The sequence below is a fragment of the Myotis nattereri genome (assembly GCF_964212035.1).
Source record: "Myotis nattereri genome assembly, chromosome: 16".
In the NCBI taxonomy this organism is placed as follows: domain Eukaryota; kingdom Metazoa; phylum Chordata; class Mammalia; order Chiroptera; family Vespertilionidae; genus Myotis; species Myotis nattereri.
The window spans coordinates 41,969,134-41,990,261 of NC_138091.1; the positions used below are offsets into that span (position 1 = coordinate 41,969,134).

Genomic DNA, 21,128 nt, shown 5'->3' on the forward strand with positions numbered 1-21,128 from the left:
GAGAGAGAAAGGAGAGAGAGAGAGAGAGAGAGAGAGAGAGAGAGAGAGAGAGGGAGAGAAAGAGAAAGAAAGAAAGAATCCAGTGGACTTGAATCTCTAAATTATCCCCAAACTTTTGACGTATTCTCTGCCAATGTAGAGCCATGATTTCCACAGATTGGCTCAGAGACAACCTGGCTATGATGCCATCTGCTGTTTGTTTTAAATCCTCACCGAGGATATTCTTTCCATTTATTTTTATAGAGATTGGGAGGGAGGGCAGGAGGGAGAGAGAGAGAGAGGAACATCAATGTGAGAGAGAACATCGATTGGTTGCCTTCCATGTGTGCCCTGCTGGGGATCGAACCTGCAACTTTTCAACATATGGGACAATGCTCCAACCAACTGAGCCACACTGGCCAGGGCACCATCTGCCTTTTTGCTTAACATCAATTCAACTTTATATTTACGCAGGCCACAAGCTTGTCGTTCAGAGCTAGACAATGCTGCGGGCGGCAAACCCCTAGGGCTTTAGCTGACTTCTGTTGTGGGTAGTTTAGGTGACATCCCATGTTCCCCTATTCTCAGTACAGGTGCTATAAACATCCTATACAACGTAATTTTTCAAGTTAATCTTTTAATTTTGAGATAATTGTAAAGAATAATTTTTCTAGGATATACCTAATAGTGGCTTCCTCCGAGGAGAGGGATTGAAGGTTTGGGGTAGGAGGTTCACTTTTCATTATAAGCCTTTTGTATTGTTTGAATTGATTACTATGTATTACTTAAAATGTTTTAAAAATTATACTTAAAAAAACACTTTTGCCAGTTTTACATATTAGTGCTCTGCCTTAAGAGTTTGTGTAAAAATATGAAGGTTATGTTGCCACAGCGGTCTGAGAAATAATGAGTTCGCCTAAGTGCCTCTAAGCAAAGACTAGAGAGGCTCTTTTGCTGTCCAGACTTTGGGCCTAAAGGCACCCAACTCTGAGTTGTTTATTCAGAGGGAAAAAGGCAGTGCTCATGGTAGGGGAGACCGTGCTAATGGTGGGATTTAAAGCATCTGGGGTCGGGGATATGTTTTGGGACTGTCCATTTGCAGGATAACAAATCCCAAAATGCCACCCAGTCATCTTCACGTGAGGCCACCTTGAGACTGTCACCCCCACCCCTACTTCTTAGAACCATAAATCTTACCTCCCTCATTAGGGGGTGGGCCTTTGCACTCAGGAATATTCCAGTCTATTATACCCCAATAAATCTGAATTTTTAAAATGAAATAAATAAAAAGACTTGCTAACACAGGACATTTCTGGTACTGGAAGGGTGTTCAGCAAATATCTACTTGTCTAAATATAATCAGCATGGAACCTATCACTAGCTCAGGAAGGCCAATTTTTAGATGATTCTTTTTAAAAGTTAGAAATAGCAAACATAAAAGGTAAGCATAAAAGCAACCAACTGTGATAAGGACCGAAAAGAGACCATTTCTTGGTAATAGAAGACATTTATTTTGCTTACAGTATTAGTATTTTAACACTGATTTGTGATATAACAGACATTAAACTTATTTTAAAAAACAAACCATTGAATACCTTCCCCCTTTTCTGTCCAGGAAATTTGTTACTTTCACAATCAGGTTACCCTGAAAGCTGACAGGAGGGAAGGTAAGCTTCTAGCCAATCTGCTCTCTGCGCCGGAGACGGCCTCGGCCTCTAACCCAATCAGAATAAAATCTTGACTTGGAAGGACCATCATCGCTGGCTCTTCAGTGATACTTGACACCGGTTTTATAACAGGAAATCTCCTGCGAGAAAAGCTTATATCTTTATTATAAGATCAGTGCTTATTCTGATTAAAACATTAGCATCTTAACATTAACTTGTGACACAGAAGGCACCAACATTCATTTTCAAATCATCCCTCACCACGGGTGGAACGCAGCGCCACCTGGAGGTCACCATATTGACACACCCTCTAACTTTCAGGTGGTGGTCAATTCCAAGTGGGGATTATTAGAGAACCCTCGGGTCAGAGTCCCCTTGTTTGTAGATGCTGATTTATTCTCTCCAGGTAATCCAGAGCGGCAGGGAAACAGACCAGCCTGTGGCACGTGTACTGCTTTAGGACAGAGGAGACGCCTGGTGCTCTAATTTGGGGTCTGCTAGTCAAAGAAAGGGATCATGTCAGGGAGGGAGGGAGGGCACCCTGACTCCTAGTCCATCACTTCCCAGGGGTAAAGCTGCCCAGGAACAGCTTCCCCTCAGCGCTGGGCGCGTGTTGACTCTTACACGATAGAATTTGATGTTACTTTACTCAAAGAACTAGGAGCTAAATCTTGTGAAGTAAATATGGGGATTCTGAGCCTACAGACTGTCAAGAAATCCCAGTTATCAGCATAAAAGTAGTCCCAAAGTAAAGGCAATAATTCTCCCACTGACTTTTTTCCCTCAGGCCCCCATGAACAGGCCTTCAAGAGCTCCTAAGTCGCTGTGGCTGTCCTGTGGGGTGACCACTGCCTGGGCCCCATATCCAGAGCCTCTTCCAGAAGTGGGGCAGAAAGCTCTGGCTTAGGGATGCTACGTGTTTCCTAGAAGAGTCACACATTCGAACCCAGTCTTTCACTTCCTGTTCCTGGACTACGGATGGCTTTGTGCCAACTTTGTCTCAACCTTCACTAGACCTCCCTTGGCCCCACAGCTTGAACCGTTCTCTGTCCACAAAGCTAACTGGCCCTTGCACACATGGGCTGGGTCAAGGGCAGGTGCAGCACACCTGGGCATGGTGGGGGGAGGGGGGTAGGGGAGCTCATTTCTTGAGGAGTGTCGTCGGAGAGAAAGAATTCAGCTTCAGGAAGCAGCAAACCTGAAATATTGCATCCATTCTGCCTTAAACTGGGCGATGTAGGGGGTCATGTCCTTAATCACCCTGAACCCCAGAACCCCAGCTCCTTTTTCTTTTAAGGTAACAATACATGACGATCCACCAGCTTGGGTTATTGTGAGGATCAAGTTGGATTAAGGGGGAGGGTTATCTGAAAGCTGAGGTACAGAGTTTAGAGGATGGCCATTTCACTTGGGTGGCTCTCTCTGGGCAGCCAGCATATCAGGGCTGCTGTGGCCACAGAGAAAAGTGCAGCCCAGGCTGTGCAGCGCTGCCCCTGCTGAGATAGAGGCCTTGCCACCTGCCAGTGAGTTCCAAAGGCACGCCTGCTTCTCCTTGTCCTGGCGGAAAGCTCCTGGTCGACTGAGAAAGGCACATTCCACACCTCCACGTGGTAACACCGCCTGGATTTAAACTTAAAACAACTTGAAATATTCAACAAAAGTCCCTGATATTTCACTTCAGGCAAGACTCCTTTGCAAATCTTTGCAAGTGATCCTACCACAAATTCAGGATTCTGGGAGCTTGGTACACCCACCAGAACAATGCCCCACATATATTTGGTGCTCAAAAAAAAAAAACACGTTTAATTCCACAGACTTCTAACAGACACCTATGTGCTAGGTGTTGGGGGCATGGCTGTTAGGGAACCTGTATACAGCACTGTATCACTTTCCATGACGACAATCATGCAAAGTTCTAACAAGACTGTTGAAAATAAAATCCTATATTCTGACAAACGTGCGCACACATGTGTAAGCTAGTGCATTCCTAAAAAAAAGTTGTTTCTTGTTTGTTTGTTTGCTTGCTTGCTCTACCACCGATAAAGGCTCCATTTGGACGCCCCGCCATGCTTCATTTCTGCCTGGCTGAGTCATTTTTGCTCCGAAGGGCCAGTGTCTTTTCTGGCACCAGAGAGCCATAAGAACGACCTGTATGTGGGCAGGGTGTGAGCCTGGGACCGCTCATCTCCGTGCTCGTCTGTCCTTTGGCTGTGTTTCTGAGACACCCCCCCCCCCCGCACACACACACACCCATACACACACACACAAACTGTAATTGGCCAACTTCCTCCTCCTGTTCTTAGAATAGCAACCGAGACAAAAAGCAGCTAGCACGAGTGGCTTGGGCTGGCCAACACTATAATTCAGGACAAAATCCTTGTAATTCTCCAAATGGTGGGGTTTTTAAATAGGCTGGACTTCAACACCCTGTTTTCTAAAAAAGAAAAATAAGCCATGCCCAAGGCATCGCTCTTCTAACAAACCAAGTGACTGAGAGCAGGCCCAGGGAAATATCCCCGTGGATTTGGGCCTCAAGCCTCCCAAGGGTTCGCATTTTAGAAACTGCTGATTCGGGAGCGACCTCCGGGGGGAATCGTTTGCCCGCCTGAGGGCCTCTTTGTCTGTCTAGGCATCTTTAATCCGAAGGGAGCAATTCAAATGTGGTCTCTTCGCGGGAATTTCACCCACGCCAGCTTCAGACTTCACGGAGTGCCTCTGCCTGCAAGCAGGGGATGGACGGCTGCAAGGAGCCTGGGGGAGACAGACACGGGGGCGAGGGGGGCCCGAGTTTGCATAGTTCCTTTACAAGGCTCGAGGTGCTACAGTCCCCACTCAGGACAGGACCCAGGCGTAAGGAGTCGGGGAGGCCAGGAGGGCCCCTGGGAGCGTCGCAGGCCTCACACTTCCACAGACCTGCCCTGGCTCCTCCAGAAGCATGCATGTCGCAGGTCTTCCCCCTCCGCGACCCCACGTCAGGGAGAGGACACCATAAATTGCAGGCACAGGACACACCGGGGAGCAAGACTGTCCCTCAGCAAGCTTCATTATATGTTCCCCAGGGGGAAAGAGGCCCAGGGCGGAGTTGGGACAGATTTGTGGGCGAGTGCCTGGTGATGCTGGGAGCAGGGTACATTGTGTTTCCTAAACGTGGCAGCTACGGACACCTCAGCCAGGGCTCCTCCTGTCCAACCTCTGGAGAGGAGGCAGTGGGGGTGCCCTAGAGTTTCAACTTCCCCTCCTTGACTAGTCTGTCATTGAGCTGGCAGAGTTGGGCCAGGAAACCGTCATTGGGGCCGATCTCACGGTTCTGTCTCACGATGCTCAGGGCAGACTTGACATCCATCTTCTGACGCATCATGAGGTATGCGATCACTAGAGTTGGGGAGCGGCTATAACCTTCACGGCAGTGGACCAGCACACGGCCTGTAAGAAAGGGGGGGACACGGTGAGCTGGGGCCATCCAATCACACCATGACTCAAAATTCTCCCAGCAGATGCACATGACAAGTACAAGGCGAGGCCATTCTGTGCCCACCAGAATAGCTAAAATGAGGAAGACAGAAAACACGAAGTGTCCGTGAGGATGCGGAGCAGCCAGGACTCTGACATGTGGCTGGGGAGGGGGTGCAAGTTGGCACATCACTGTGGGAAACTGAGAAGCCGTATCTACTCCAGCGGAACCCATGCAGCCCCTATGGCCCAGCAATTCCGCCCCAGATCCATGCCCAGCAGGAATGCGCACACCCACATTCACCGAAAGACATGCACCAGAACGCTCATTCACAACAGTCCCAGTGTGGGGACTCCCAAAGGCTCATCAATGGCAGAATGGATAAAGAACAAGAATGTGCCAAAGCCGGTTTGGCTCAGTAGATGGAGCACCGGCCTGCGGACTAAAGGGTCCCGGGTTCGATTCCGGCCAAGGGCATGTGCCTGGGTTGTGGGCATATCCCCAGTGGGAGATGTGCAGGAGGCAGCTGATCGATGTTTCTAACTCTCTATCTCTCTCCCTTCCTCTCTGTGAAAAATCAATAAAATATATATATATTAAAAAAAAAAAAAAGAACAAGAATGTACAATCTCCCAAGCATGTCAAACTCGCGGCCGGCGGGCCACATGTTTGACATGCTTAAGTTATCAGAAACCACGTGGATGAAACACACCAATAGGATGTGTACGATGCCACAGGTTAGGAGAGCAGCCTGACTGGTGTGTGCTGTTAGAAGACTAGACAGTGGTAAAGAGTTAGGAGCAGAGGGATTTAAGACGGGACACGTTATAGACTTTCTGGGGTGCTGGTTGTGTTATTACCTCTTGATCCGGGGGTTGGTACATGGGTGTGTGCAGTGCCCTGATTTACATACTTGTGGCATGACCACTTCTCCATATGAATCTTGTATTTCAGTCCAAAGCAAAACATGGAAACAACCCAAATGTCCATCAACAGGTGAATGGATAAACAAATTGTGCTACATCTGTATGACCAAATAGTCCTCAGCATTAAAAAGGATGGGCTATTGACCGTGCAACAACATGGATGAAACATGAAGTACTTATGCTGAGGGAAGGAGACCAGACCAAAAAGGCATGCATGCTGTGTGATTCCATTTATATAAAAATCTACTGAATGTACCGGTGTCTGGTGATAGAAAGCAGATCAGTGGTTGCTCAGGAATGGAGGGAACAGAGGGCGGAAGGGAGAGGTCACAAAGAGACAGAGGAAAATCTGGGGGGTGATGGATATGCTCACTAGCTTGGTTGTGGTGACGGTTTCACAAGTGTATACACGTGTCAAAACTTGCCAAATTACCCTACGCGTAGTTTATTCAATGTCAGTTATACCTCAACAAAGCAGTTTAAAAATAAAAGGAACCCAACCCGCAAATGCAAAAACAAACCAAGACAAAAAAATCAAACACACCATTTCATGGCGCCCCAAATGGCCCACACGGCCTTGCAGCATCTGGCCCCCACCTGGCATCGTTATCTCCTCCTCTCCCTCTTCTATTCCTGGCACCCTGTCCCCAAAACACAGGCATTTTCCCACTGCCTCCCAAAGCAGGAGGGGGAGTCCTCCACTTTCCTGCCCATTCTCTCTCCGGCCAGCGGACCCTAAGTCCTCAGAGTGGGGCTTTCCCTGCCCCAGCCCTGGTCACGGGACCAGCTGCAGAACAGCTGCCTCGCCACCTGGAACACTCAGCACAGCCAGGGCTCACAGGGCCAAGGAGGGTTCAAAGCCCATCCTTCCAGGCCCCCCAGACGCCGCCTCCTCAGGGAAGCCTCCCTTGATCATTGGGGCTGCAAGTGACTGTTCCCTCCTGAGCACCCCTGGCCGTCTCCCTAACTCTCCAAAGTGATGGGGTCCTGACTCCCCTGAGCCCTGCACACTGTGGGAGGACAGCGAGTTTCTGTTGACCCACTTGGCCAATCTCAGAAGCATTGACAGCTGGCATTAGAGCCCACGGGATTCATTCCAGTCACTTATTCAGTCATCACTCAGTCTCCCTGCTATGTGCCCAACGCTGCATCAGGCGCCGCGGAGACAGAGAAGCCACACAGTGGACCCAGCCTGAGGGCAGGTGTCACGGAGGAGAGGACATAGGCCAGCGCTACCGCTCGCAGTAGGGTTTGCCAGGGGACAGCGTCAGGAGAGACAGGGAGAACTTTCCAGACTGATGACCTAGGCCAGTGGGCGGCAAACTGCGGCTCGGCAAACTGTGGCTCGCGAGCCACATGCGGCTCTTTGGCTCCTTGAGTGTGGCTCTTCCACAAAATACCGACTTCTGCGCCTGGGCCACGAAGTTTCAATCGCACTGTACATGCGCTCCCGCATGTAGTATTTTGTGGAAGAGCCACACTCAAGGGGCCAAAGAGCCGCATGTGGCTCATGAGCCGCAGTTTGCCGACCACTGAGCTAGGCCCTGTGAGCTAAGGCCGGTGATCACAAAAAGGCGGGGTATGTTCCTAGTTGTATGAAAAGAGGAAATAAAGTCGGAGTTCCCCGAGTGGGTGCCTAACCAACACACAAGAGCAACATCCATCCCCTTCACTGGGACCCTCCTTCTCACCCACACAGGAGCTCGGAACAGCTGGAGTGGAGGGGGTGACACACGCGGGACCATGACGACCATGAAAGGCCTGATGGTAAAGTCGGCAGATTCCCCGGGCGTGCAAACTTCCCTCCTGGGCCCCGACCATGAGACAACCAGCGTCTAGAGGACTCCGTTCACTGGCTATCATTTCAGTGGGGAAGCTGCTGGCCCAAGAAGCATCCGTGTAGCAGAGGCAGGCTAGCATCAGGGGGACAGGGTCGGTCACACCTCAACGGGGCTCACTTCCCCTGGGTGGTTTTGGGGCGGGGAGGAAGGACGAGGCTGGAGGCAGCAGGAAGGCAAAGACAGCTGCTGAGAGAAACAGCTGACAGCACGAAGGGCAAGGGGCCCAGCCCACTCAGCAGATACCTGCCCTGGCCTTCTAGGGTTTCTCCCGGGCGTGCCTCGCCCGGCTGCCAGCGCCCCAGCAGGTCTGCTTCCGTCTTACCTTACGTTTCGGAGCTGCAGGAGGCATTTAAAATCTGACTTGAAGATTTGGCGTGTGGGCTGCAGTGTGCGGATCCCCAGCCTCAGCCATTCATGGCTGCCCCTTCCCCTTGGCAGGTGCTCGTATCACCCAACTCTAGCCAGTGAGATGTGCGGGAAATCGCACTGGAGGATTTCTGGGGAATGTTTTATTTGCTCTTAAAAAATGAGAGGAGCCCGGCTGGTGTGGCTCAGTGGCTGAGCATCGACCTGTGAACCAGGAGGTCATGGTTCAATTCCTGGTCAGGGCACCTGGCCAGGTTGTGGGCTCGATCCCCAGTGAGGGGCGTGCAGGAGGCAGCCGATCAATAATTCTCTCTCATCATTGATGTTTCCATCTCTCCCTCTCCCTTTCCCTTCCTCTCTGAAATCAATTTAAAAAACATTTTTTTAAAATGAGAGAAACATGAGGAAGTGATGGCTGCTGCATCCTTTGCTGTGTTTTGTCCTGTTGGGAAGTGGCAGCCAGAATGCTGCAGCATCTTGGGACCCTTAGGGAGTCCCCAACACTGAGGGTGGCAGGAGAGAGAGCGGGAAAGCACCTAGTCTGATGCCACCATTGAGCTTCCGAATCAACCAGCCTGGAGCTCCGGCACCTCAGCACTTCTTATCCTGGGAACTGAAACTTCATTACAGAAGCTCTTTGAACTGGGGCGGGAGGGAGGGTCGGTGCTGGAAATGAACCCTCCATCAAAGTCAAATCAAACATGAGGACCCTGAGGCTGCCACTGTGTGAAAGGTTTGTACATCTCGTGTCACGTGGGGCCACTTAACAGACTTAAAGCTTTCAGTCATTCAACACAGGAGACAGGAAACAACAGGTTTGCCAAGAAAAAGTCCAGCCAAAGCTGCCCCCCTTTGGGGGGACAATAAGGGACATCTGTAATACTTTCAAACAATGCAGATAAATTAAAAATTGAAAAAGCTGCCTCCCATCGTTTCCTGGGGGGCGGCTTCCTTACCATTGTTTTGAGCCAAGGCCTGGTCAATGAAGTCTGCAGCCCTTTCAAAGTAGACGCTAAGGTTGAACTCCTGAGTGTCGTTGGCTTTGATGCCCAGGTAGGTGATGCCAGAGTCCTTGTAGAAGTTGGCATTGGTGTTGACGTGCATGAAGGACCTGCCCTCGGCAGCATTCAGGACATGAGTGATGCCCAGTTTCTGCAGCTTTGGGATGTCTTGAGCCACAGACCTAGACAGGGGACATCGACAGGGCATGCTTAACGGACCAACTGGCAATCCCAGGGGGAGGAAGATGGAGAAGATGCTAAGCCTCTTGGCAAAGCAAGAAACCCTCCGTGCTCTGGTCCTGCCAGAGCTTCTCCTCATCTGATGCCCCTTGTCCTTCACCCCAGTGATATCTCATTACCAGTTGCTGCCCCAAATAGCCTGGGTTCATGCCTGAGCTGTTCTGCCTAGAATGCCCTTCTCCACGGACATGCACCCTCTCGTTTTCACCACTCTCTGCAGTACCAGTATTTCTTGATTTCCTCCCTTCCATTTGGCCTCATGCTCCCTATACTGTGGTGCTGGTATAGCCAAGTGGCTAAGAATGGGCTCCGAATCCAGCCAGCCCTGCCACTTACCAGCCAGGCAACAGTGAGCAAGTCACTTAACCTTTTTGTGACTCGGTTTCCCTGTCTGTAAAATGGGGATGACCCCTGGGATTTGTGAATGCTAAATGAGGTCTATTCTATTCTATAGACAGAGCCAGACACTGAATCAGTGCTCCTATTCTAACACTTGACTGTGCTCATTTGTTTAATGTCCAGGCAGTGAGCTCTGTGACATAAGAACCATCTCTGCTTCAGGTCTGTATGCCCAGCACCTGCTATGGTACCTGGCACCCAGTAGCCGCTGAATGAATATGTGGCACATCCGTGAAAAAGATTGAACTCAGCATGTCCCGGGCTGCCTCTTTCCTTGGATGGCAGCCTCCTCCCACCCCCAGAGGGGTCCTTCCCGCCACAGGCCACTAGCCACCTTGCTGATATATTCTTGGGTGAGTAAACACTTTGAGAGCAATGGCCCCAACAGGACTGACAGGGGTTACAACACATGTGACCTGAATAGTCAAAGGGCTCCTTTATTTCATCCCACAACAACATCCCAATTCAAACAGCCTTTCATATGTTACCAAACGCCTTGTTCAACAGGGTCTGGTTTGCCTGTCACAGCGTCAGCCCTGTGAGGAAGGAAGGAGGGCGCTTAAACTCCGGCCGGACAGGACAGCAGACGGTGCGCATGTGCTCACGTGGGCTGCTGAGCAGCGGAGCTGGGGGGAGACCTCCTTTCTCCTGACACCAGCTGAGCTGCTCTGCTTCCCCCTCACTCTGCCTCTCATGCCCACATCATTGCAAATCCCGTCACCCGGAAAACGTGGCTCACCCAGCTCCTCTCTGCCCTCTGAGCCCGGATCAGGAGCCCTGGTTTTGTTAAGGGGCTCCCGATGGGTGGGGGATACTAGGGACTCAGTCAATCCTCTCTGCCAGGCGCCCGGCACACCCCTGGCTAAGTCAAGGTCAGATCTGCTCAGAGGGCAAGGGGTGTGTTCTCTACAGTGGCCGGCAGCACTAGCCACTCTGGCTGCCACGAGACGTTCACAATCTCCGTTTCCAGTTGGGAAGTGGTGACAACTGAACGTGTCAAACTGCCCGAGAGATCAAGGTTTCCGAGGGTGCCCAGGCCGCCTGCTGCTTGGGTGGCTGAGAGGCGGTCCTCCTCAGAACTTGGCCATTACTGAAGCCTTTGGCTGGGACCCTAGGGCTCTGTTTGATCTATCCCTACTCCTGGCACTTTATGCGATGGTAAAGCAGTGGCTCAATACAAACACTAAAATAACTGTGAAGAGTCACTACCATCCATCTCCTTTCCCTAATACTAATTCAACATTCAATAAATTTACCATTATCATTCCTATCACTACTATGAACGAACACTGTACACTGCCTGACACACAGGTACTCATATAGTGAGTGACTGATGCAATGAATGAGGCTGGGACCTGCCTTATGGACCCCTTCAAGCTCCAAGATGACCCCCATTTCTGCGGCAGTTTGGCATCAAGCCCTAGTCCGGGTCCCAGAAGATACTAACAGGAGAAAGACACTGACCCTGTCCTCACACTCCCTCAGCCACTTGCTTGGTTGCCACTCTGTGTGTGTGTGTGTGTGTGTGTGTGTGTGTAAAACAAGAGAAGGGGAGTATTTCTGGGTTTCTAAAATGCAGCCCCCCGGGCCCATGGTTCTCAGGGCACTGGTAACCTCAGGGTCTTCTGAAAGCCCAGCCGGAGCCTCCGAACGCTGTACAGGCTGGGCAATCTGGCCGTTACCTTGGGCTGCTATTTCAGCCCCTCTCACAATGGTTAACACTGGTTCTCTCCTGCTGCTGAGAATTTCTTACTAGGAACTTGTCTAGCAGAGAATGAGAAAATCAATTTAAGAACTCACAAGTGATAAATAATGCATTTCCTGGTGGTGAGAAGCTGGAGAGCCTTTTCTAAGGGATGGCTCAGGTCCTTATGGGGTTTATCGCTGGATCATTCTAGAATCCATGTAAATCACACCCTAGCTGGAAGGTGGGAGAAGGAGCGAGGAAACCCTGGTCCAGCTCTCTGGATGCCCCCTCATTTGGGGTATTTCGATTCCTAGATCTGGACTTGCCCAACCGGGAAATGTTCCACGCCCGGATTGTGACGTCAGCCCGTTGCCATGGCAGCGAAGGCAGACATCCGCGGTGACCTCACTGCAGAACCAGGCAGCTGTCACATGACTCGCCGGCCTGAGTCCGGCCGGGCGACCGAGGCCACCTGTTAGTGAACATGGTAGCCCGACCCCACCCAAGGCCGAGTGCCCAGCGGGTGGCGGCTGCGGGCCGCACGTGGCGCTGGCCGAGCGGCCCCCGGGGCTCTACGCGTCCCCGGAAGGGAAGGACCCCGCGGGGCCGGGGCGGGGACCAGCCCCTCCGCCCCCCGCGTGGGGGTGGGCGGCGACTCCAGCCCACGCCCAGCCCATGCCCAGCCCCGGCTCAGTCCCGGCTGCAGCTCGGAAGGGGCGACCCCGCCCCGTCTCCCCCAACCCGCAGTCGCCCACGCCCCCTCCCCAGCTCCCGGGTGGGCGATGCGCTCCGGGGAGGGCCCAGCGGGGCTGGGACTCGGAGCGGCGACTCACGCGTTGCCCACGTAGACCCTGGGAGTGACCTCGTTGCAGGGCTGGCTCGGGAGGCTGTAGCAGCCGCTGCCGTCCGAGAGCAGGTCGTTGAGATCTTGCACCGAGAGCTCGAACGGGCCCGACATGGCGGCGTCCGGGCCCTGCACGCCGGGCGGCAGCCAGCAAGGGGAGAGCGGCCTGGTCAGCTGGGCGGGAGCTCCCGCGCCCGGGCCCGCCCCTCCCCGCCCCGGAGGCGGGTCCGCCGGGCCCTGGAAGCCGCGGATCACCGGCGGCCACACGCGATCCGCCGCCGGGAAGGACGCGCGCCGCCCGGCACCCCGCGAACCTCAGGAAGCCCTCTGGCCCGTCCCCGGGGGCGGCAGCGCCACCACTCCCGCGTTTGGGCGGAGCGGGGCGGGGGAGGCGGTCCTATCCCACCGGTATCACCATCAACTGGGAAGCGCAGTAACGCCATCAGACCAAATGCGAGGCACAATTAACGTTCCTATGGACCGGGGTACACCCGAGTGTCGCTTATTTTTTTATGATTATCGGGGTTCCGCTTGTGCGCTCTGACTTCCTACTGCGCACCAGCAGCGTCGGCACCCCCGGGAGCCTGTGGGAGAGCCTCCCTGCCCAGCTCAGGCCCTCTGAGTGACAATGTGCACTTTACAGGCCCTACGAAGCTTCAAGTTCCAGAAGCCCGATTCTGGGGCGCATTTCTGTCAACATTCATTGAGCCTCAGCCTGGTGCATACATCAAGGCGTGGGCTCTGTGCAGCCAGCCTTGGCGTTCTGCTTCTGGGGAATCATTTAATCTCCCGGAGCCTGTTTGCTGAGAAAAAGAAAAACAGGGATAATAATACTAGTTCCTAACTCCTAGCGCTGATTGGAAGAGTAAAGACACTTATGGAAAGAGCCCGGCACTAACACTGAGCACTGCATAGGGGTTGGTCCTCCCTCTCCATCAGCAAATGTGTGGAGCACCCCTGGGTGCCGCACCCTGTGCTGGTGTGGAGATGAACCCTCAGTGGAGGGGAACCCACAGTGGAGCAGCTGCCAGCCCGCTGTAGCCAGGGAATGTCAGATAATCCTTTACTGAGATCTCATAGGAGCAAAAGACAGAACCTCTGTCCTCCCAACTGCCATGAAAATGGTAGATTCACCGACCCACCCACCCACCCACCCACCCTCCACAAAGCAAATGTGGCCCCCGGGATTCGGGACACCCAGGTCTGAGCCCAGCCCTGCCTCTAACTTGGATCTTGAGCAACTTGGCTGCTGCTCTGGATTTCACTTTCCTCTGAAACTGAGCAAAGTGAAGAAATTGGATCCGATTATCCTTCAGAGAATCATCATCTCCCCCAAAAGCTTGTGGTCTCACACTTTTAGGGGAACCATTGCTGTGGAGACTACTTAGCTTATAGCCTAAGGAATGTAACCAAGGGTGGCTTTCTCCACTTCCACCCGCCGCCAGCACCCCCTGCCCCCCACAGCGTACCTGGTAGCATCTGCACTCAAGGCAGGTGAAAATGCTTCTGAGGTCCTCACTCCTCATCTTGACTTGGGCCTAGGTCAGCTTTCACAGGAGAAGCCCGGGGACAACTAGGCATGCTCTGCCACTGCTCCTCCTTCCCTTGGCCCTGTCCCTGATGTCACAACTGGGTAACTATGACAACCCACCATAGGGACAGCAAAGTACCTCACAGAGAAGCCTGGCTGCCTCATTTCTGAAGTGAGACTAGGAGGAGAAGATGAATAATTCCCTGCAGTATCTAGCCTACCCTGTAATTGTCTCCAATCACAGGCAGAGCACAGACTTCAGGAAGAAACTGGACTTCGGCCATTACATATCTCACAAGAATAGGATAGAGATAGGTATGTGGGCAGTTTGGGTTGGACACTGCCATTAGGGGTTCAGGAAGGGTCTGCCTTAGAGATGCTGACAGCATATCAGACCGGCACATGGCTTTGAGGTGATGTGGCCTTATCTGCTGAATTGGGCCAAAAGGACATTAGCATCAGTGACAAAATTTATCTTCCACCAGGGTTCATTTGATAGATATGTTCATTTAAATTCTTTTTTAAAAATTCATTCTTTTTTCTTTCTTTTTTGATTTCAGAGAGGAAGGGAGAGGGAGATAGATATATCAATGATAAGAGATAATCATTGATTGGTTGCCTCCTGCACACAACCCAGGCATGTGCCCTTGACCGGAATTCAACCTGGGACCCTTCAGTCCGTAGGCCAAGCCTCTATCCACTGAGCCAAATCAGTTAGGGTTAAATTCTTTTTTTGAAAAATGTTTTTATTGATTTTTCTAGAGAGAGAGGAAGGGAAAGGGAGAGAGAGAGAGAGAGAAACATCGATTGGCTGCCTCCTGCACACCCCCCACTGGGGATGGAGCTCACAAGCTGGGCATGTGCTCTAACCAGGAATCAAACGGGTGACCTCTTGGTGCATGGGACGACACCCAACCCACTGAGCCACACTGGCCAGGCTCATTTAAATACTTTAAAGCCAAAGTAGGATAGGAAGAGAATAGGACTTCAGCCCTTGATAGACAAGCTAGTCCTACTGGGAAAGGATGGGAAAGAAGCACTTTCATGGAATTCAAAGGACATATGTCTCCATAAATGTTACTTATTCTAGCCCTTGCCATCCTGACCTGCTCAAAACTCTTCAAAGATGTCAGTTTGGGAAATTAAACTAAAACTCCTGAACTGGATTAAGGTCAGAATTCAAAATCGTAATGTTTATTAATCAGGGTCATTGTCTAGAACAGTGATGGCAAACCTTTTGAGCTCGGCGTGTCAGCATTTTGAAAAACCCTAACTTAACTCTGGTGCCGTGTCACATATAGACATTTTTTGATATTTGCCACCATCGTAAAACAAAGACTTATATTTTTGATATTTATTTTATATACTTAAATGCCATTTAACAAAGAAAAATCAACCAAAAAACTGAGTTCGCGTGTCACCTCTGACACGGGTGTCATAGGTTCGCCATCACTGGGCTAGAATGTGAGCTTTTCTGAGGCTGCGACGAGGTCGCCTATGATATAAAATTGCTCTCTTTTATCCTCCAGTGAAACCTGCTGTCGATACCAAACCTCCAGTGACACGCACACATCACATTTTAAAGCTGGGCAAACTACAGGTATGTGTTCTTGCCATCTGCACATGTGCCTTTCTGAGTTTTATCTGTGTCCTAAAGAGGTCCAGTTCCCCAGAATCTTCTAAATACCCACCCAACCAAGACTCGCGAATGCTCCTGCTCCCCACACACGTCACCCCCAGTCTCTCCAGCTCTGCTCCCAGTCCCCCCGGGGGTCCTCAGCTTTCCCACAATCCCAGAGGAGAGCGATGCCAAGCCTGTGTGCTGCGGCACAATGTCGCGATGACGTCCTCATGCAGGGGTGGGCTTTCTCACCAGGGTGAACAAAAGAGAATCAACAAAATCGAGCATGAAAACAAGCAACTGTGTCAGAAAATTGCGAATGCCCATCGCGGCCCTGCCAAGGTGGATTGCTGGAATGAGTACTTCTCCAAGAGGTAGTGTTGTTTCTCTTCGTGTCGTTGTTCAGTGTCGGTGCCGGCTTCTCCCGAGGGGGGGGAATACTGGGGGGACGTTATCTTGAGGAATAACCAAGGAGATGGCGTGAAGGAGAACGAAAACTCCCCCAGATGGGGAACGTTCCCAGCATTAAAGAGCGTTTGTATCAGCTGAGAGACTGATTTCAGAGTCTCATTCAGAGTTTGTCACGGGAAAGCACTGCATCCTTGTGTGAAGTGGTGACCATCGCTGGGACTACGACACAGCATTCTTTTTTTTTTTTTTAATATATTTTATTGATTTTTTACAGAGAGGAAAGGAGAGGGATAGAGAGCCAGAAACATCAATGAGAGAGAAACATTGATCAGCTGCCTCCTGCACGCCCCCACTGGGGATGTGCCTGCAACAAAGGTACATGCCCTTGACCGGAATCGAACCCGGGACCCTTGAGTCTGCAGGCCGACGCTCTATCCACTGAGCCAAACCGGTTCTGGCGACACAGCATTCTTAAGAATCAGTTCCACAAATATTTCCTGAGCTACTGTGTGCTCAGCACTGGGATCCAGAGACCAGATAAGATATATATATTTCCTAATCTCAAAGAACGCAGGTCTGATAGGGGATACAGTCATGTAAATAACAATGCAATGGGGTCAGGGCTACAAAAGTGTATGTAAGAGGAAGTGTGTGTGTGTGTGTGTGTGTGTGTGTGTGTACGCGTGTGCGTGCGCGCACGCCTTTCTGGGTCATTGTGTATCTGAAATTGACTTGAAAGCTGAGGAAAGTGAGATGAAACAAAACTTGTCACCGGCCATCTGAGATTTATCTATAGGCAAGACCTTCCCTCATCCTAGAAATCAGACATTCTCAATCCTTGTTTCACATGATTCCTTAAGGGCTTTTACAAAATGCCACTTTTTACAAGCTGCACCCAAGACCAACCACCTGGCATCTTCGTGAGCCGTGGGGCTGAGAACCGCTGATCTAAGCCGGCCAAGGCTATGCCCAGTTCCCAGGGTGCAGCCTGGTTCGGGAGGCACACGGGCCTCCGGGCTCAGCGGGGACAGCTTGCTTCATGGCCCCCATTCCCATCCAGGAGGACAATTTCATTTTTCACCAAGGTTCTGTGTTTTTTCAGCTTAAACAGAGAAACGAGGAACCGGAACCTGGTGAGAATCACCATTGAAAACCAGGGCATTCTGAAGAGGCTGGATGATCGCAAACCAAACTATGACCGCAGGTCGTCGGAGATGGACTGGCAGGCACGTGGGGGCTCTGGGAGGTTCCCGGGGGTGCACAGAGTTTGTCTGTGTTCAGAGCAGCGTCAGTCTCAGGAGGGCCCATTAACCACCGAGGGCAAGATCATGAGAAATGATCGGTAAAAGAAAATAATCGGTAAAAGAAAAACCACCTAGAACAAACCACCCAGGAGCCCAGGATCTCTCCCTGGCAGCAAAGCCAGCATGCATGTTCCAGAAAGATATCCGGTAGCATCTTCCTTCATCCCCCAATTCATTCAGAAAGGCTGAATGTCCAAGCGAAGAGAATGGAGGGTATACAGTCCAACACGGGGTTAACAGGCTTTATTAGGCGTAACCCTTCAAGGAGGGGGAGGGGGCGGCATTGGCAGTATTTTTAAAACCTCCGCTCCCTGGCTTTAATCCGGAAGCTTTTTCTGTAAGCAATTCTGAAATATTGAATTTGGAAACTCCAACTTTCGCACCCGCGCCCTGGCGTTGACATAACCGTTCTGATTTTTTTTTTTTTTTCCTTCAAGAAGTCAAGACGTTATATCAAAAATACAACAAAGTATCTTTTCTACCAAGCTGGATAGGTATGTCTTACCCGGCTGCTCTTTACTGTCGAACATGGTGATACCGAACACTTGATACCAAAGCCTCGAGAACTGTCGAGGGGCCCAGTGAAAGGGTGGATTTACTCTTCGGTCGTCTCTGCTGGTTACCCATTCAGAGACCTGCGAGCTGTCTCTGCTTTCTCTCCATTTAAGTAGGAAATGACTGTGTTTTGTCATCAGCTTGGAGGCTTTACATGTCTAAGGGGAAGTGATTTGTTCCAAGCAGATATAAACAGGAGGTCTCATGGCTTTAATGTTGTGCCAAAGTTACATTACAGGTCGCTGTCACGACTCAAAAGTATTGTTGTGTTGGCATTTTGTATGATTGAACATTGTTAGTAACGACTCAGTTTGGTCCCCCACTCCCCACCCCTACCCCGGGGAGAGGGATAAATGGACACTCGGGCTTTCCAAAGAATAATTCTGTATAATTGATGCTTCTCTACTTCTCTCCCTCGCTTCTCCCCGAATACAAGGTTACTCCGCACAGAACAGACACAAGAGAAGGCCCTAGGATTTCTTAGCTGCTTGGAATCTCAAGACACTCCTAAATGGCTGCATGCTCAATCTTAGGGATGCTACAATAAAGCTTGAAACACAAAATGAGTAAGTTACATTTAAGGTACCCAATGGCTTTAAGTCCCATCCCAAAATGGAGACAGAATGGGGCAGGCGGAAGAAAAGAGGCAAGAAGCATTTTTTACTTGGGGCTATGGAAAGAAGTTTTAATGAGAGAGAACTTTTTAAGACATAAACCGTCATCACCATTCTGGGGGAAGAAAAGGTGGGGTGAGATGATCCAGCCACAAGTTCAGCTCCATCAAAATGGAAAACAGTGCCAAACTGGTTTGGCTCAGTGGATAGAGCGTCGGCCTGCAGACTGAAGGGTCCCGGGTTCAATTCCGGTCAAGGGCATGTACCTTGGTTGCGGGCACATCCCCAGTGGGGGGCGTGCAGGAGGCAGCTGATCGATGTTTCTCTCTCATCGATGTTTCTAACTCTCTATCCCTCTCCCTTCTTCTCTGTAAAAAAATCAATAAAATATATATATTTTTAAAAATGGAAAACAGAAGTACACCAGGAAATTAGGGTCCAGACAACACAGAGAACGTATGCCGTTAGTTCCCTGTGAATATGCAGAATTGGGAAAAAATGCTCGTCGACTTCCCACGTACCGTGTTCATTTATAAGAAGCAGCAACCGTGAAAATATCAAAAATATATTAAACCATATGGCAAGACCACATTGAGTGGCTTCTATGACTGGTCATGTTGGTGCTGAGCCTGGCTTGCTTTGAGAGACAGTAAATCTATAATATTCTTATCATAAATAAACTTCTTTATTTTAAAATAATTAGATTCACAGGAAGTTGCAGATAAATGTACAGAGGTAGGAGTGGAGGGGGCGGGAGGACTCCTCCTGCACTCGTCACTCAGCTCCCTCCAATGTTAGCTTCTTGTGTAATAATAGTACAACCAAATCAGGAAATGGGCATTGGTACAATCTGTAGAGCATATACACAGTTCTCCAGTCATACATGCACTCATTTATGTGTGTACAGCTCTATGCAATGTTATCGAATGTGTGCCTTTGTGTAACTACAACCACATTCAAGGTAGTTAACTGTCCCATTATCAAAAGACTCTACTGTCTTTGAGCCACCCTCTTCCTCCCATTCTTAACCCCTGGCAATCACTCATTTGTTTTTCATCTCTATCATTATGTTATCTGATGACTGTTGGTTACATCAGTGGGATCATGCAGTGTGTATCCATTCTTTTGAGATTGGCTTTTTCCACTCCACATAATTTCCTTGAGGTTCATCCAAGTTGTGTGTACCATTAGTTCATTCCTTTTTATCGCTGATGAATATTCCATGATATGGATGTACCCACTGAAGGACATTGGGTAGTTTTTAGTTTTTTTACTGTTATGAATAAAACTATTATGGACATTTGTACACAATGTTTCTGCAAGAAAATAAGTTTGGTATCTCTGGGATAAATATCCGAGAGTGCTGGGTTGCATGTTAGTCCATTTAAAAAGGAACTACAGCCCTGGCCAGTGTTGCTAAGTGGTTAGAATGTTGTCCCACGCACCGAAGAGTTGCAGGTGCGATTCCCAGTCAAGGACATGTACCTGGGTTGTAGGTTCACACCCCACCACCTGGTCAGGGCATGGGCGTGCAGGAGGCAACCAGTTGATGTGTGTCTCTCACATCAAAATTTCTATCTCTCTCTCTCTTCCCTCCCTTCCACTCTCTCTGAAAAAAGCAATGGAAAAAATATCCTCAGGTGAGAGTTAAAAAATAATAAAATAAGTAAGTAAATAAATAAATAAATAGAAAGGAACTACAAAACAATTTCCAGAGTAGTATACCATTTTACATTTCCACCAGCAATGGATGAGTGATCCAGTTTTCCACATCCTCACCAGCATTTGATATTATCACCATTTTTATTTTAGTCATTCTAATGTGTGTGTAGTGACGTCTCATGTGGTTTTAACTTGCATAACTCTAATTAATTAAGTTAAACATCTTTCATGTGCTTATTCGCCATCTGTCTGTCCTCTTTGGTGAAATGTCTGTGCGTATCTTTTGCCAATTTTCTAATTGGATTGTTCTTTTTTGAAATATTGAATTTTAAAAGTTCTTTGTATATTCTAGATACAAGCCCTTATTTGGATATGTGATTTGCAAAATATTTTCTCCCCGTCTGTCATCTTCATGGAGTCTTTCACAGAGCAAAGTATTTTAATTTTGATGATGTCCAGTATATCAAGGGTGAAAGTATTCTGTATCGTGACCGTATCACTGTCAATATCCTGTTTGTGTTATAGTTTTTGCATGTGGGAAAGTGGGTAAGGGGTACACGGGATCTATCTGTATTGCTTATCACATACATGGAAATCTACAGTTATCTCAGCATGACAAGTTTAAAGAAGACATATGTCCAAATATAAATCCCTTATTGAACTGGTTCCAGTTCATCTCTGTTGGAGGAACCACCACCAGTCTAGACATTCAGGTGAGAAGCCTGGTGGCCATCCTTCACTTCACTCCTCCTTTCATCCCTTCCCCCTCACTACATATTTTCAAGCTACCAGTCCTACTTCTCAGTCTGTGTGTGTTACTGCTCATATTCAGGAGCTTGTGATTTACAACTGTATTAGTGATGCAAAAATATGTCCCTAGCACTTTCTAATTTGATACCTTCTGTCACTTGCCATTCCTTGCAGAATGAGCCATACTTTTAAACATGGCATGCAAAGTATGTTAATATGCCCCCCAACCTGTGATTCTGTCCCTTCTGTCTCTGCAGCCTCCATCAATTAAAATTCTTA

General features: G+C 49.7%; 2 protein-coding genes across 2 annotated transcripts; one reads left to right on the plus strand and one right to left on the minus strand.

Moving 5' to 3' along the window:
- Window positions 1-1,466: 1,466 nt before the first annotated feature.
- DUSP3 (dual specificity phosphatase 3) lies at window positions 1,467-12,540 on the minus strand. Its single transcript, XM_081109121.1, has 3 exons — window positions 12,391-12,540; window positions 9,187-9,413; window positions 1,467-5,069 (listed from the first exon to the last, which is right to left on the minus strand). The coding sequence occupies exons 1-3, from the start codon at window positions 12,513-12,515 to the stop codon at window positions 4,864-4,866; spliced, it is 558 nt and encodes a 185-aa protein (XP_080965247.1). The 5' UTR covers window positions 12,516-12,540; the 3' UTR covers window positions 1,467-4,863.
- Window positions 12,541-14,123: 1,583 nt separating this feature from the next.
- CFAP97D1 (CFAP97 domain containing 1) lies at window positions 14,124-17,762 on the plus strand (the record flags this gene model as incomplete). The annotated part of the gene is made up of 5 exons (XM_081109126.1): window positions 14,124-14,247; window positions 15,462-15,532; window positions 15,809-15,927; window positions 17,067-17,190; window positions 17,706-17,762. The coding sequence occupies 5 exons, from the start codon at window positions 14,124-14,126 to the stop codon at window positions 17,760-17,762; spliced, it is 495 nt and encodes a 164-aa protein (XP_080965252.1).
- Window positions 17,763-21,128: the final 3,366 nt, after the last annotated feature.

Excerpts from the sequence above, each read along its gene's own strand:
- DUSP3 (XM_081109121.1), bottom strand. The coding sequence starts at position 12,515 with ATGTCGGGCCCGTTCGAGCTCTCGGTGCAAGATCTCAACGACCTGCTC. Across the intron at positions 9,414-12,390 it reads AGGGTCTACGTGGGCAACGC|GTCTGTGGCTCAAGACATCC; the intron begins GTGAGTCGCCGC and ends TCCCCTGTCTAG. Across the intron at positions 5,070-9,186 it reads GGCCTTGGCTCAAAACAATG|GCCGTGTGCTGGTCCACTGC; the intron begins GTAAGGAAGCCG and ends CCTTTCTTACAG.